The 14,668-nt window shown below is 36.6% G+C and overlaps 1 protein-coding gene across 1 annotated transcript in view; it reads left to right on the top strand.

Annotated features, from left to right (window-relative positions):
* Positions 1-8,437, top strand: part of CAMSAP2 (calmodulin regulated spectrin-associated protein family, member 2) — a 17,796-nt gene extending 9,359 nt beyond the window's left edge. The window contains exons 6-12 of the mRNA XM_010182855.1: positions 1-70; positions 631-851; positions 1,912-1,984; positions 3,151-3,159; positions 4,019-4,134; positions 5,897-6,015; positions 7,514-8,437. The exon at positions 1-70 is cut by the window's left edge and continues 103 nt beyond it. Coding sequence (XP_010181157.1) covers positions 1-70; positions 631-851; positions 1,912-1,984; positions 3,151-3,159; positions 4,019-4,134; positions 5,897-6,015; positions 7,514-7,819 — 914 coding nt within the window. The 3' untranslated portion in view covers positions 7,820-8,437. The remainder of the gene's footprint in view (positions 71-630; positions 852-1,911; positions 1,985-3,150; positions 3,160-4,018; positions 4,135-5,896; positions 6,016-7,513) is intronic.
* The last annotated feature ends 6,231 nt before the right edge of the window (positions 8,438-14,668 follow it).

Below are 14,668 nucleotides of genomic sequence, written 5' to 3'. Positions count from 1 at the left end.
GGGAAAGAGAGACTCTGCTTCGAAAGCAGCAGCTGGAAGCAGAACTAGAGCATAAGAAGGAAGAGACAAGGTAAAAAAAACTATGCGTCCCGATCCAAATTGTCAGTATCAGTGAACATAGAAATGTCTGGTTTAGGTAAAAGTGTAACTTCCATGTCAGAAAATTGCATCTTAACTTCCAGTATATTTAACCCTAGAGCCAGATGTGCTGAGGAGCCCAGCTGAAGACACATGCCAGCTGGTCCTGCAAAATCAGCAGGCGGCATCAGTCTATAGCTCAGACTCAATATATGAGCCCTGCTGGCCCAAGTGAAGCTCCTCAGAGCACTGCCCTGCCCTGCTTTTTATATTCTGGGGGAAAGCATATCACTTTGGCTTTTTTTCTGCACCGATGCACAGTGGTCACTCAGTTACAGCAATCAAGCTAATAAACATGGTTTTGATTTTACTAGTAATGTGTCCCAAAATGTTTAAATTGCCTGAAAATTGTAAAAAAAACAAGTTTATCTTACTGATATCTGAGAACTCTGAAGTTCTAAAAAAACTGTGCCTGTGTTGTTGTCACTATGCTAGCTAAAACTGTTAATTTGGAAAGTTTCTGCTGCTGAATTTATTTGGTATTTTTTTTAGACGCAAGACAGAAGAAGAGCGACAGAAGAAGGAAGATGAACGAGCACGGCGAGAATTTATTAAGCAGGAATATATGAGAAGGAAACAACTGAAGCTTATGGAAGAAATGGATACTGTCATAAAGCCACGTTCCCTCTCAATAAAACAAAAAAAGCCACGTCCAAAATCTATTCATAGAGATCATATTGAATCACCTAAGACGCCAGTCAAAGGTCCACCAGGTAAAAAATGTTCATATGGAAAAAGAGTCTGTTCATGCTAAAACACCAGCTTGGTTTTTGGTACTAACAAGCACGTGCATTTATTAGTGTCTTGTGCTAAATTGAAGCTGCACGTGACCAAACTGGAAAGCAAAAATTGCCAATAGAAATGAAAAGATGAATGTCGCTTACCTGCTATGCATGCATGCATATATCGACAAACAAAAAGGTTAGCTGTATGAAAACCCAGTGGAAGCACCAACATGTGTTGCAAGTTTCATACACATCCTTGTATTCTTCACTAATCTGTTCTTGCACCTGTAGAGCTAAGAATGAATAAGAGTTGGGAGATAAGAGATCAATAATTAAAATGGTGATTTTAAGGTAAGAGTACTTACACTTAATACAGACAAAAATAGAAAAAAAAACCCACTAAATCTGAAAGTAACTTTTTTATTTCACTCATCTACTGCATGTATAGTTATGAACATAGCAACACTAATCATGTGGAACAATTTAGTGTTCTTTTAGACATCACATAACTGCAGTAATGATTAGAAGAAGTATCGCCCATTTACAATTAGAAAAAATTAACCAAACTGCTCAGTGATCCTTTTTGTTATGAGCATTGTATAGCCTTGTTATTCTGCTGCGTTTTCTCTAGCTGCTTCCTTCCATCTTCCAGAGTAATTTTAAATATTCCCTTAACAACTTCCAAGAACCTTTCCCAGGCTTTAAATTAAGTCTCTTAATAAGTCCTTATGAAAGGGAGATTAACTTTGATTACATTCTTTGATTTGCATAGTGCCAATATTCCCATGTCCATGCTTCACAGTAATGCTTAGTCTGAGACCATCCCAGGTGGCTGCAAATGGCTGGGTGTCAGCAAGTGTTTAGATCAAGTGCACCACTTATGCATGCAGGTATATCATGTAGGGGTGCAAGAGTCTCATATATAAAATCTCTTACCAGCTTTCTGATGCTGGTGTTGGTTCTAATGAACAGACTCTACTACTTGCATAAGTTTATAAGCCTTAACTTTGTTTTTATCCAGGTTCACAGCTTTATCGTGTTTTTTCAGTATCTAGTCTTTCATTGGCGTCGCTGAATACAGGGGACAATGAGAGTGTGCAGTCAGGCAAGAGAACACCAAGGTAAAGCTAAAATAACCATTCCGTTTAACAAGATTTGATAATCAGCTATGTAAAATTAGCATGAATTTTAAAGAGGTCGTGTATATGTTGTATACTCCAAGAACAGGTATGTTTTCCTGTTTGGAGACATAGATTGTTTCCACTGTCAGGAATTAAGGAACCAAGCCATGATAATTTGTTTCACAAATTTTACCAAGTAAACCAGTTGGGCAGATATTAATGAGATCAAAACAAAATGCTATTCACATAGCCTCTTTAATTAATCTGCTTGTATTTACATCTCAACTCGTGGATATTTTATTCAACTGTATGCTATGTGTGGCTACATAGCTTATTTTCTTTTTTTAACATAGATGCTTCTTTTCTGTTTTGTTTTTTTTCCCTTAGCAATCATACAGGGAAATATTAAATGTTCACTAGGACTCCAGCCTTTTCCAAACACCAGAATTTATTTTGCATTAAAAATCACCTGAAAATGAAATAAGGAGATAAAAATAACAGGAAACCCCTAATTTTATATACAAAATCTACATTATAATTCAGAGAAAAATCATTATATCTGTGTAACTACTTAATTATATTCAGAGAAATGCTTCTTTAACAGAAAAGAAATAGGGAAGAAAGACAAAGTAGGAACGGGTTTGATAAGGAGTACTACATGTTACAGTATCACATGTCATGTTTTCATAGCCACTATGCATCACTCATCAACTCTGACATGTCTGCTGGTTTCGGTTGACTTTCAATTTCCTTGATGTCTTGAGAACTGACTTTCTGGTTATTACATAAGAAACTTAAGTAAAATTATCCAAGTATCCTAACATCTCTTGTCATCTCTTAAAAATGATTGGTTTTAACTGAGAGGAGCATTTCTTCCAGCTATACTAGTTATTAGAAAAGGCTTGATGTAGTTTATCTACACAGACTTTACAGAAAATGACCCCTATCTATGTAGTTTTAGTTGCACAGTGCTGTACTATGGTTGTAATGAACACTATGTTTTCCTCTGGCTTTGGATTTGATTTAGGGGGGTGAGACTTTTAAAATATTATTAATTTCAGTACAGGTTGCTGAAAACAAGAGTTGAAAGAATTTTCGGTATCTTTCCAGACCCATGCTTTCACCTTTTTCTCACATCAAAATTGTCTTCTGGTGATCACACTAAGTGAATTTCAGTGGTAATTTTGAGGTTGCCTTCATGCAGGTATTAATCACAAATGGTGTAGGATATATAATAATATGAGTTTTCATCTATTGCTGATTTTACTGGAAGTTAGCATGCAGATAAATATTATTATAATACCACTTCTTTCCGTATTCTGTGCTAGTAGTGTCTTTCTTCTCACTTTGAAAAGCTTTCATTCCAAGCTGAATATTTGACTGGCTTTTGCAGTAGCTATAATCAAAAAAGCTTTAAATATCTAGTAATAATTTAAGAAGACATTGCCATCTTGCTTAGACCTTTAAATGCAAAACCATTCATGTTTGAGAGCAAACGCAGCTTGAAGAATTACAGCAGCAGAAGTTACTGCTTGAAAAAAAACAAAACTTAGAAAGGAAATTGTTTTGCTGTCTTAAATATGGCAATTTTCACAGCCAGTTATTGTAATAGTAAGTATAAATGAACTAAACTTCTACTTCAGATTCGTCATTCTATCAAGATCTGGTTTGTTTGTTACATGAGTTAACATTATTTTGCTAGTACCAATTTAAATGTAACCCAAATTCCCATCTGGTAATAATATGCCATAGCCTAAATATCTGTTAGATTTTTGTCCCTCAGATATATTCCAAAAATGTAGTAACGTCCACCTCACCTAAACACCACCTTTTTGCATCACTTAAAATACTTTATACAGAACATTAATCCGGTTACCCATTAATTTATTCTGTAAATATTGTGCATTTAGGTTTATAGTCTACAATTCAAATCACCGTGTTCTACCCTAAAACAGTTTACTGTCATTTCATATTAGAAAGCTTCTCTGCTGAACATTGTAATTTTTTAAAATAGATTTTAAAATTAACGTTTAGGTCTGAATCTGTGGAAGGATTCTTATCTCCAAGTCGCTGCGGCAGTCGTAATGGAGAAAAAGATTGGGAAAATGCATCTACAACTTCTTCAGTTGCCTCTGCTACAGAATACACAGGTCAGTGACAGTTATATTCAGAAAAGTACCTGGCTATTAGTGGTTCTGTGCATTAAAAGTTTTCAATTCTCTTTATTTGGTTTCCTGAAACTTGACACTTTCATAGAAATGTTACTTTCATCTCCTTTAAAACAGATGGTAATAATACAACATTACAATATTGGACAATACTACAAAGTTAAAATTTTATATCTAAAATAAAAGTACTGACTCAGTAGCATTTGTGATAACTAGAATAAACTGCACTTAGGCTCAGAAAAGCAAATGGGCTCACACGTCACTGTGCAATTCAGTAGTCTCGCCAGCAGTGCAAGAAGAGTTAAAATTTAAGCTCAACTTAGAATAGAGTTACAAATAGCAAAAATCAAATTGCAACAGGAAAAAATGTGCTTAGTAATGTGAATTTAAATATTCTGCACTCTTTGTTTCCAAACAGATCCTTCGTTATGAAAAACTTTACTTCTAATTTTTTATTATTTTATGAATCAAATAATAATGGTAACTTCATCCCTTTTCTCCAAGTGTACAGCATGTGATATTGCATCATGAGGACTATAAAAGCTCTGGTTTTGTCCACCTAATATCACTTTGTTTGATAAAGAGTTAAATAACTATAGGTTTTTTCAGTAAACTTTTAGGGTGATCAGGTTTGAATGACGGGCCTACATAGCTCTGTCTGTGCAGGCAAATGTTTGTTTGGAAAACAGTCTTAATCTCCTTTCCGCTGAAGTAAGTACAGCCTGTAAAGGCAAAGTGCTCATTCTGAAAATCGGAAAGTACTCCTCTTTTTTTTAACCCATGAAACGTAAGTCAGTTTGTGCCACATGCATGTCAAATTAAATTACAGAAGGGATCGTGAGACTTTGCCTAGGTGGTCTTGCTGAGTTTTCTCATGAAGACCCACAGTGCTGAAGATCATCTTCTAATGATTATTATGTAGAGTTTATTTTTAAACAAAGGAATATACAGTTCCTAGGAATTGAACAGAAGGGTTTTTTCACATATTTTAATAATCTTCACTCAGATTTCATACAGTTATTTTTGTGTTGATTTTAGCCTTTTTATTTCCTGGAGCATAGACACAACTGAGTCTTAATCTGAAATTTAATTGGTAATTGCTTGTATATTATGTTACTTTCTAAGACTAGGACATAATCGGTACTTACGTGTTTGTTTTTTTAGATGGTCTTAATATAAGTATGCCTATAATTCAGAAATTAATACAGAGGAGATTTCTCCTTCAACCAGATGAAACAAGTGTTTTTACAGACAGAATGACTTGACAAGTGGCAGGCCAGATCTTTTATCACTGGTTTTGGGTAAAATGTTTCTGGAATTCCAAGGTGGACAGGCTACAGCTACTGCAAGCACTGTATCAGCTTCACTGTTGTACCTCTTACCCTTGAAATCACAGGTGCAGATGAAAAGAAATATTTCAGTCAGAGGGAGCAAATTCTTAGTTAGAAAGTGCAAAATGTTTTTTGTTCATAGAAAGGTCCTCTGAGAGAAAATATATTTACTAAGACTACCAATATTAATGATTTAATAACAAAAGACACATTTGTAAACAAATCCAGTAACGTCTGAAAGAACAACATTTTACTTGTTTGTGAAATTTGTGTTCTTTAGCCTATTCTATTTTATTCCTGGATTTGTATTTCTATGCATGCAAAAGATCCATACCAGAAGTACTTTACAGCATTTAAGTAACTCTTTGTTAGCTTCTTGTTTAATTATCTGATTTGTCATTCCTCCTCTATAGGACCAAAGCTCTTCAAAGAACCTAGTGCTAAATCCAATAAGTATATAATTCAGAATGCACTGGCACATTGCTGCTTGGCTGGAAAAGTAAATGAAGGTCAAAAGAAAAAGATACTGGAGGTAAGGGCATTTTTTCCCTAAAAGCATAAACACCTAAGTCAAACCACAGTCAGGCATTAGGAAGACACTCATATATCAATGCAAAAAGGAATCTTTTGAGGTTATGCCAGCTCTTAGTGAAAGGCTCGAGTAACTTCTGTGACTCGCTTGCTGTGTAGACAGAAAGGTTTTTCTAGTACTTTAGAAACAATAGCTGTACGTGCAGCACAGGGACCTGAATTAATTGAGATGTTAATTAATACTTACTGCTTGTTTAGTGTGGGAACTTCAATATGTCGACTTCAATAATCTGCTCACAAACTTGTTTTCCCTAACATGAAAAATATCCATCTTATAGATAGAGATCCTCAGACTGGGACCTTTAGAACTAAAGCACAGCTCTCCCAAGCAGGGAGAACTGAAATGCATCTCTCCTAGGCTTTTCTCCAATTTCCAAGCAGTAGGGCGAATTCAGGACTTGCTACTGCAGAAGGGTGCCTTCCAGCCTTTTTCTCTTATGCTAGTATAAACCTTTCTGAAGATGCACAAATACTGTGAGGGTGAGAACTCAGGGACCAGTGTGTTCCCATGCAAAAGGAATAACATGGAGTCTGACGGCTGAGAGTAATGGGACTGTTTCTTTACCAACTGTGACAAATTTGTCAGATTAAATATATCAAAGAGCATAGGTACTTGGAATCTGGATTTAATTCCTTTTCCAAAATAAATGTAACAACAGTATTTCTTGCCCATTCTTCTCTTTCTAATTATTCTGCATTCATGTCTAGATGTAACCTTCTCTGTCTTTCCAGCTACTTTTTGGAAATAGTGAGAAATCAAGACAGCCTCTTTCAGTTCAAGTAACTGGTAGCATAGTAACCCCCCAGAATCCCAGGAAAGAACAGCTGTATAAAGGTCATGCGTAACTCTAGGATGCAGCACACATCACTTGGTAGAAGCTGTACTTGTTCAGGGTGTATGTCCCATAGAAGTTGTATTAGGTGGAATAGGAATCTGAAGATGTCAGCTGATAAAGAACCTTTGTTAAATACATTTCAACTGCCTTTATGGTTTGAACCAACTAGATCATAGGGGTTACTGAAACCCCATTTTAGCACTAGAGGATCCTTAAGGCTTATCTAGACAAATCTAAATTTCCTGTTTCCAAACTTGCAACTGTTAGACCTGCTTGATGAAATAGATCAAAGAATTTTTATTTGGCCTGCAAAAAATTTGTTAGGATGTCTATTCTTGAGGTTAAACTAAACAAGTATTGCTGAAATTATCTAAATAAATAAGGTTTTGCTTGAGAAAGATAACTACCTTATCAAAATTAAAATAGGTGAAGCTTAGCAAATTTTAGTGATTGAAAATAAGGTCTTTTAGTGGACAAAGTTAGGCATAAGTTTCAGCTCTGGTAGAAAACAAATTCGAAAGGACAGTTCAATGGTTGCGAATGTTTTCTAACTGCAATGCCAAATTCATATTGTGAATCTTTCTTTCTTTCTCTCTTTTAAAGGAAATGGAAAAATCCGATGCCAATAATTTCTTAATCTTGTTCCGGGATTCAGGCTGCCAGTTCAGATCTCTGTATACATACTGCCCTGAAACTGAAGAAATCAATAAATTAACGGGAATAGGTCCCAAATCTATCACAAAGAAAATGATAGAGGGACTGTACAAATACAACTCTGACAGGAAGCAATTTAGCCACATACCTGCTAAAACTTTGTCTGCCAGCGTTGATGCAATTACCATTCACAGCCATTTGTGGCAAACCAAGAGACCAGTAACTCCTAAGAAACTTTTACCTACCAAGGCATAGTAGGTGGGAAAAAATTGCTTCAGACAATTACGATAAACTTGCACTTCATCTTTACTGCCTATAGAAAATAGATTTCTAGTTGCCAACAAGACTCTTAGAACTTAAAACTGGACACCAATTTCTATTATCATGTCCAACTGGAATGTAAACACAGTGTTTAGGAGTGCAGAAGATTATCGCTTAGGTGAATAATTGAGTGAATACAGAAATGTTTGACTTGTGTGGAGATTTGTATGTGCTAATACAATATATAGAGTATACTTGCTCTGTATTTTGATTAGATACACTGAAGCACTGAATGTTCCTCTCTAGTGACTCAAACTACATGTTTTTTACATCTGTTGCCTTATATGTTTGTATTTGTGCTTGTCTTGAGATACTTTTTCTTTCACTAAAAAAATACTTCTTAATATTCTCAATACCATTGAACTTTGCATACTGACTTACAGTAAAGACTAAATAAGTTGTATGTCACTGAAGAACAGCTGACTGGGTCTGTTCTGCAAGATCCTTATTGTGTACTGTAGCAAAAATCAAAATTCATTCCCCTGTGTATTTATAATTCTTTTTGAATTAAATAATACTGATTTGCTAGTAGACTAAACAGTAAAGGAAAAACCTTTGAACTGCTTGAAGTTTCCTTCATATTAATTATTAAACAACTCAGGGTATAGTTAGGTGATGCAATTATTCCTGTTTCAGTAAGTTACCAGCTGAGATGTAATAACTGACCGTGTGCATGTTCATAACACCATTAAAATGCAAAGTGAAAATATTTGGCAGGCCTCTGAAACAGTTTAAGCAGAAGTGTGTTATCTTGAATTGTTCCAGATGAAGACATGGTCAGGTACTGCTTCTCCAGGGAAGGAATAGGAACTTGTGAAACATTCAGAACTAGATCCCTGATGTTTGCCTGAAAGAACACTAAAAATATTCAGAAGAATCACAGAATTCACTAAGTCACTGATCTTTCAGAACTTGTGTATCTAATTCCCATTGATTTTAAGATCCAGGCCACTGTCTGTTCTTCCTGCCTTCAGAGCTGCCAGCTAAGACTTAAATCAGTTTTCTAGGGAATAGACATCTGGTAAGAATTTTCAGTGTGTCTTAGTAAAGTGTTTTCGTGACACGGTGTAACAGATGATGTCTTGTGACACTTAGCATGTCACATATGGCGCAAAAGCCTAAATGACATTTCAATAAATTTATAATAAGACCATTAACAAAAACAAACTCTAGGCATATTTCAGTATTATTTATAAAGGGCTGCATTTTATTTCAAAACAGTGTTTGATTATTTTATAGATCACTATTCTGTTTCAGTGTTTGTTTCTCTTATAATTTACTATTAACATAGCACTGTTCTGAAAAAAAAAAAAAAGAAACTACAAACTTGAAGCCTCCCCTAAATCTGTGGCTATTTTGATAATGTACACCAGAGGATTTGTTGGGGGAAAAAAAAATCTCATTCTCAGGAAAAGACTTGAATGATTTGTGATTCTGTTCTGTTTCAGTGTTGTGACAACTACATTAATTAAGACAGTATTGTGCTGTAAGTATGTAGTCCATTCTGTTTCATGGGGAGACTAAAACTACATTCATATTTCTCTCATTAAACTGCTTTGAGAGAAACTATGCCTCACTACTATGATGTGCTCCTTTACTTACATAAAAGATGCACAGGAATGAGATGTCATTCAGCAGTTTAGAACAGTACTTTTTTTAAATTATTATAAGGCCTTAGGCATCAATGCATCTGAGTTATAAACATTTTCTCAAAAATGCTGTCAGTTTTACTGTAATTTATGTTCTTATATTTATGTATATTTGTTAAAACTGTAAAAAAAGAAAAAACACTTTAAAATACGTTTAATATGTATGTGGCTCAAAACTATTTGTGGTTAGCTGATTCATACTGTTTGCATGTATATCACCAGGATATGTAACTCTTCAAGTGTATACATATTGTGTATATAGGATATAAATAATCTTAAAAAGGGGGAAAGAGGGTTTGCACATTCTGCCTGTTAGACAGTTCCTACAAATACCGTTGTAGGAACATCTTGAGTAACAATATGAAACTGTGTATTATACACAGTGATTCAAGAAACCAGGAGGTTGGAATTAACGGATACACATATGGTGAGTAACTTCAGAAGAAGTTTTATCATGGGAGGCTTTTTATTTCTAAAATCTGTACTATGATTTAACTGAAGATTTGCAACACCATAAAGACACATGCATCAATCTAATCAAAGTGAGCTTAAATACGTGACAGGAATTCTTTGAGTAATTTTAAATATATTTGAATGTATTATGGAATTTACACTTGTCAACAGGTTAAAGGTTTGTGCAATGTCTAAAAGTAGAATGTGAATAATGCAGTTGAAAATTTCATTGCTCGCAGTATGAAGTTTTACTTAATACAGGAAAAGTAAAGCTAGATACACTTTTCCTTTTTAAGACTGCAAATTTTCTAACTACGGTGGATCTTTGGTTGGGATCATGTTTAAAAAAAGAGAGGAAAATAAAAAAAAGCTTTCCATAAAGGCCAGTATTTATCACTGACCTTTTCAGAACACACTGGTGCTTTCATCAGGGGTATTATTATTGTTGCTATGACTGAATTGCCAAACTCTCGTCTTAGTTTTTGGAGCAAAATTTCATATTCTAACAGTCATAATAGCTACTGATTTTTTTATGTTAGTATGACTGTTAGTTTTTATTATTTGGCTGTTTAAAGCCAAATTCAGCTATTTAATTATGATTTAATGGGCACTGTTGAAAAATGTACAGTGTATTGTGTGCTTACTTGTCCACTTCTATGGAGCATAGCTTCCATATTTTTTCAAATGCTGTGCTGTAAAATATTGTCATTGCTACTTACGTGGTACAGTGTAGTTTTTTCCTTTCATTTAAATAAAAGCATGGCACCAAAAGTACATTTTTTGTTTTCTTGCTTACATCTGTATAAAAACTGAAACTATGAAAAGTTCACAATAATGTTTAAATCTTGTTTCTTCTCATAGTTCAGCAACATAGAAATTGTAGGAAATCGACACCATTTTTATTTCTCCTGTAGATCCCCATCGTTTGTCCCACTTTCACCTATAATTTATCAGAGGGAGGCTGTTGAAGAATTAGGCTTCTCATTTCATTCCCGAGGACAACACAGTGTTACCCTGTTCTCTTCAGAAGTAGGTTTCACAATTGCAAGTCAACTGATGAACTCCTGTTCTCTGGTGGCTTCCATTGTAGCAAACCCACAGACACTTGAGGTTGGTGCAATAAGATTGCTTCAGATGGGAAGGTTTTCAAGTCTTGTCTTCACCAAGACAACTCGTATAGAATATGACTTCTTTAGTGAAATAACTTGTTAGTGGTGCAGTCTTGTACAGAAATAGTATCCTAAGAAATAAGGTTTATCTTCTGGATTTGCATAAGTATAAACACAAGTATACTTTTGGACTTACTTATTTACACACAGATGTAAAAAGAAATATACTTTATTTAGACAGCCACAGCAAAGAGTTAAACATAGACGTGAAGTTACTCCAGTTTATTTCCTTCTAGCAAGAAAGAAAAGCAGCTACTTTGTTTTACACTCAGAGTTACTGGTCTTGGTAAGAGGCAGAGAAGGAATATACAACCTATACATTTAAGAGCTCAGTACAAATTCTTTGGGAGATGGAGTTCTTATCACCAGGCTTTTTATCAGATTTCTGCATTCAAGGATAACACTGATCGACGCTAGACAGAATGGCCTCTCTTCAGAAAAACTAGGATTTCCAGAAAGGACAGACAACAGTAGAAAAACCTTAAACGTTCCACTGAAAAATGTTATTTAAAACTTTCTTCAGACTCTCATTCAACACTATGAACAACTGGATGTATAAAATACTCAAGAGTAAGTAATTAATTATCCATTGACAAATTCGTTAAGCAAGATGCTGAAAGAAATTTTATGGAACATGCATTTAAGTTTTCACTTAATGGTATGTGAACTTTATAGAGGCATACAAAGTAATATTTATAGACATTTTTATGTCACTGTTAATCCATTAATGGAGCTTTGCAGAAAGACTAAAAGCTAATATGGAGCTTTCCATCAAGGCAGCTCTGCCTTATCCTTTCTACATCATCGCTGATCCAAACGTCTGCATTACAAGACCTGGCAAGGCCCCACAGGCCTGCAATTATTTAAATTACTTGAAGCAGATTATACTTTGGCTTGGTATTTTTCATATTTAAGCTACCTGAAACTGGAGTTATGCTGCTGACGTAAACAATTCTCCTACAGATTATGCAAGAATTTCAAAAGTTCTGGAAATCGTTTCTTGAAATGAGTGAATACTGTTTCCAGAAGTAAAGTTTTAAACAGAAGTTTTTTGCAACTTTTTACGAGATCATGTAAATGAAATATAAAATGTAAAGAGTTGAATGGCTCTGTTATAATCACTATAAATCAGGATGGCCCATTTTTATGATGACAACACAAAGATGCTTTGCACGAACTGCTGGGCTCCACTGCAGATCTTGTGCAAGGTTAGCACTGGAGAATAATTCTAAGAACGTGCCCAGCCCTGCTGACACGGTCTGTAGCCACCTGCAGCATCTGTAAAATAGTCACACAAGTACTGCTTTCTTTTCTGACATGTTCCAAGGGCAGACTGTAGTGCTGTCTTGTCACTAAGCAATGCAGAACTCCTCCCCTACTAATCCTGATTTTCAAGCTCTCTGAAACCCACACCCAACAGCTTTGCTATTCATGGGAGTTACCTGCTTTGCAAGAATGACTGGGGAGTTCAAAGCAAGGAGAGACAATCTTGCTATGCCCGAGTATAAAGTTAGGAACAACCAGAGAAAAGGGTCTCCCATCTGCCTTTTTCTTGGATGCTACTTGGTATCATCTCCAAATATTTCAGAGTAGCCCTCCAAAGCAGGTGCATACGGTAATGCTACCTGTTCTCCCGTACCACTTGCTCAGGATAGATACTTGGTTCCTGAAATTTCTTTCTAGACTATAGGAATTTGCCACTTCCTTGTGAAAGGCCCAACATTCCAAACAGGAAATAGAATAATTTTAAATTCAGAATTTACTCTTCTGTTTGGGCCTATAACTGCAGAGAAGCTTTACCTTTCTTTCATCCTGAAACTCTTGCTGTCCAGAGATAGCGTCTTACAGATTTGATCTCAGGACCTCAACTGAAAACGAAGCTATTGCACAAAAGATAGGTAAGCCACAGTAACACCACTGTGAAATCAAGATTAAATTTAAACGCATACATGTGTTTACCTAGTGTTTTGTAGATTAAACGAATGGACTTTTTTTAACCCAACTGTATGTTCACCAAAGTTATGCACACAGGTTTGTTTAGACAATTAAGTAATCACATTTTTCCACACTCCCTCTGATTTATAATCTCTGTTATATGTACTGGGAAACAGTTTCATTTCTATCATTGTTTTCTGTTAATCAGCACCTCCAGAGGCAACTAAGCCACAAGTGACAGCTTTATCAGTAAGTGGGAGGATTCAGCGTTTTACTAGCAAATCGAGCTTCCTGGAATGCGATGCTGGGAATTCAGTGTCGCAGAAGGAACCATCCAGATCCACATCTCTTGCTCGTCCCTGGCAGAGGCACTGCTGTGCAGCCAGGTGGCACTCCTCGCTGGATGGCCTTCAAGACATTTCTCTGTGCTCCTTTTCAGAAAGAAGAGAGAGAATAACATTATTATTCCCCTTCAGCATTATTATTCCTAAGCCAAACAGTTTGCAAGCAGACTCGATCTCACTGTGGTTCTCAACATATTTAACCATCAGTGTGACAGAGAATCCAGTTCAGCCTTCAATTAATTCCCTGGCAACCTTTGCTGGACCTCTGATACATGCCACTCATGCACACATCCATAATTTAAGAAAAAACACAAAACAAAACACAATTGCATCTCTGCTACGTTCTTTGTCAGAAAATTATCACTGTCTCCATTTTAACAAGGCCTGCCGATGTGCTGCTGTATACACACTGGGGTTTTGTCCAAGTGCTACGCTAGCATTTTAATGTGAATTTCTGTATCTCATCTCAGAGCTATAGTTAAACACAGAGAAAGCTCATTAACTACTCACTATTATAATACTCAGATGCCATAATCTTCTGACAATTACACAAATGCATTAAACGTCAAATTATATAAAAATACATCTTCATAAAATATATGTGTAACATGTGCATACATATGATTTCTGTAAAGACTGCATTCTTCTTTTCAACAGCTTCAAGAAGTAGAAGGTGGGAAAAACGCTGAAAAAATCCAAGGCTGGCCTGAAACACGGCAGCACCTCACGCAGTAATGAAAGGTGTTGCAAACAAGGCATAAGCCTCCGCCACACGAGCAAAGGAAACGTGGTGGTGGCAGCTGGCAATCCTGATCAGAAGGAGAAGGCAGTGCATCTGCTCTGCATGTATTACATGATTGTTTGGGGTTCCTCAGGACACGTGTGAGTGGGAGGGTAACAGGGCCTATGTACCTGAGGGAGCCGAGGCGAGCGCCTGGGCACACCGGCCCCACAGGCCTCCAGGGGTCAGGGCTGGGCGGGAGCCCGGGGGGCACAGCCTTTTGTGTGGGGACACCGAATTATTTCTAAGTTGTTCCCGCAGCACCCCTCCCCGTTAGATCACCGCTCCCTGCCCACCGAGACAGAGGGGGAGGCGCCGGGCGCGTGAGAAAGCGGCTGGCGGAGGCGCGGTGCGCCGCTCCCCCGGGACAAGCTCGCAGCGGCCGCGGAGTTTCGCGGCAGGACGCCGCTGAGCCCGCGCCTTGACGGGGCTGGCAGCTGCGGCCGCGCCCC

Source organism: Mesitornis unicolor, unplaced genomic scaffold (assembly GCF_000695765.1).
Source record: "Mesitornis unicolor isolate BGI_N332 unplaced genomic scaffold, ASM69576v1 scaffold19874, whole genome shotgun sequence".
Classification (NCBI taxonomy): domain Eukaryota; kingdom Metazoa; phylum Chordata; class Aves; order Mesitornithiformes; family Mesitornithidae; genus Mesitornis; species Mesitornis unicolor.
Note: the sequence above shows the minus strand (reverse complement) of the source record. Positions and strands in the feature narration are given on the sequence as shown.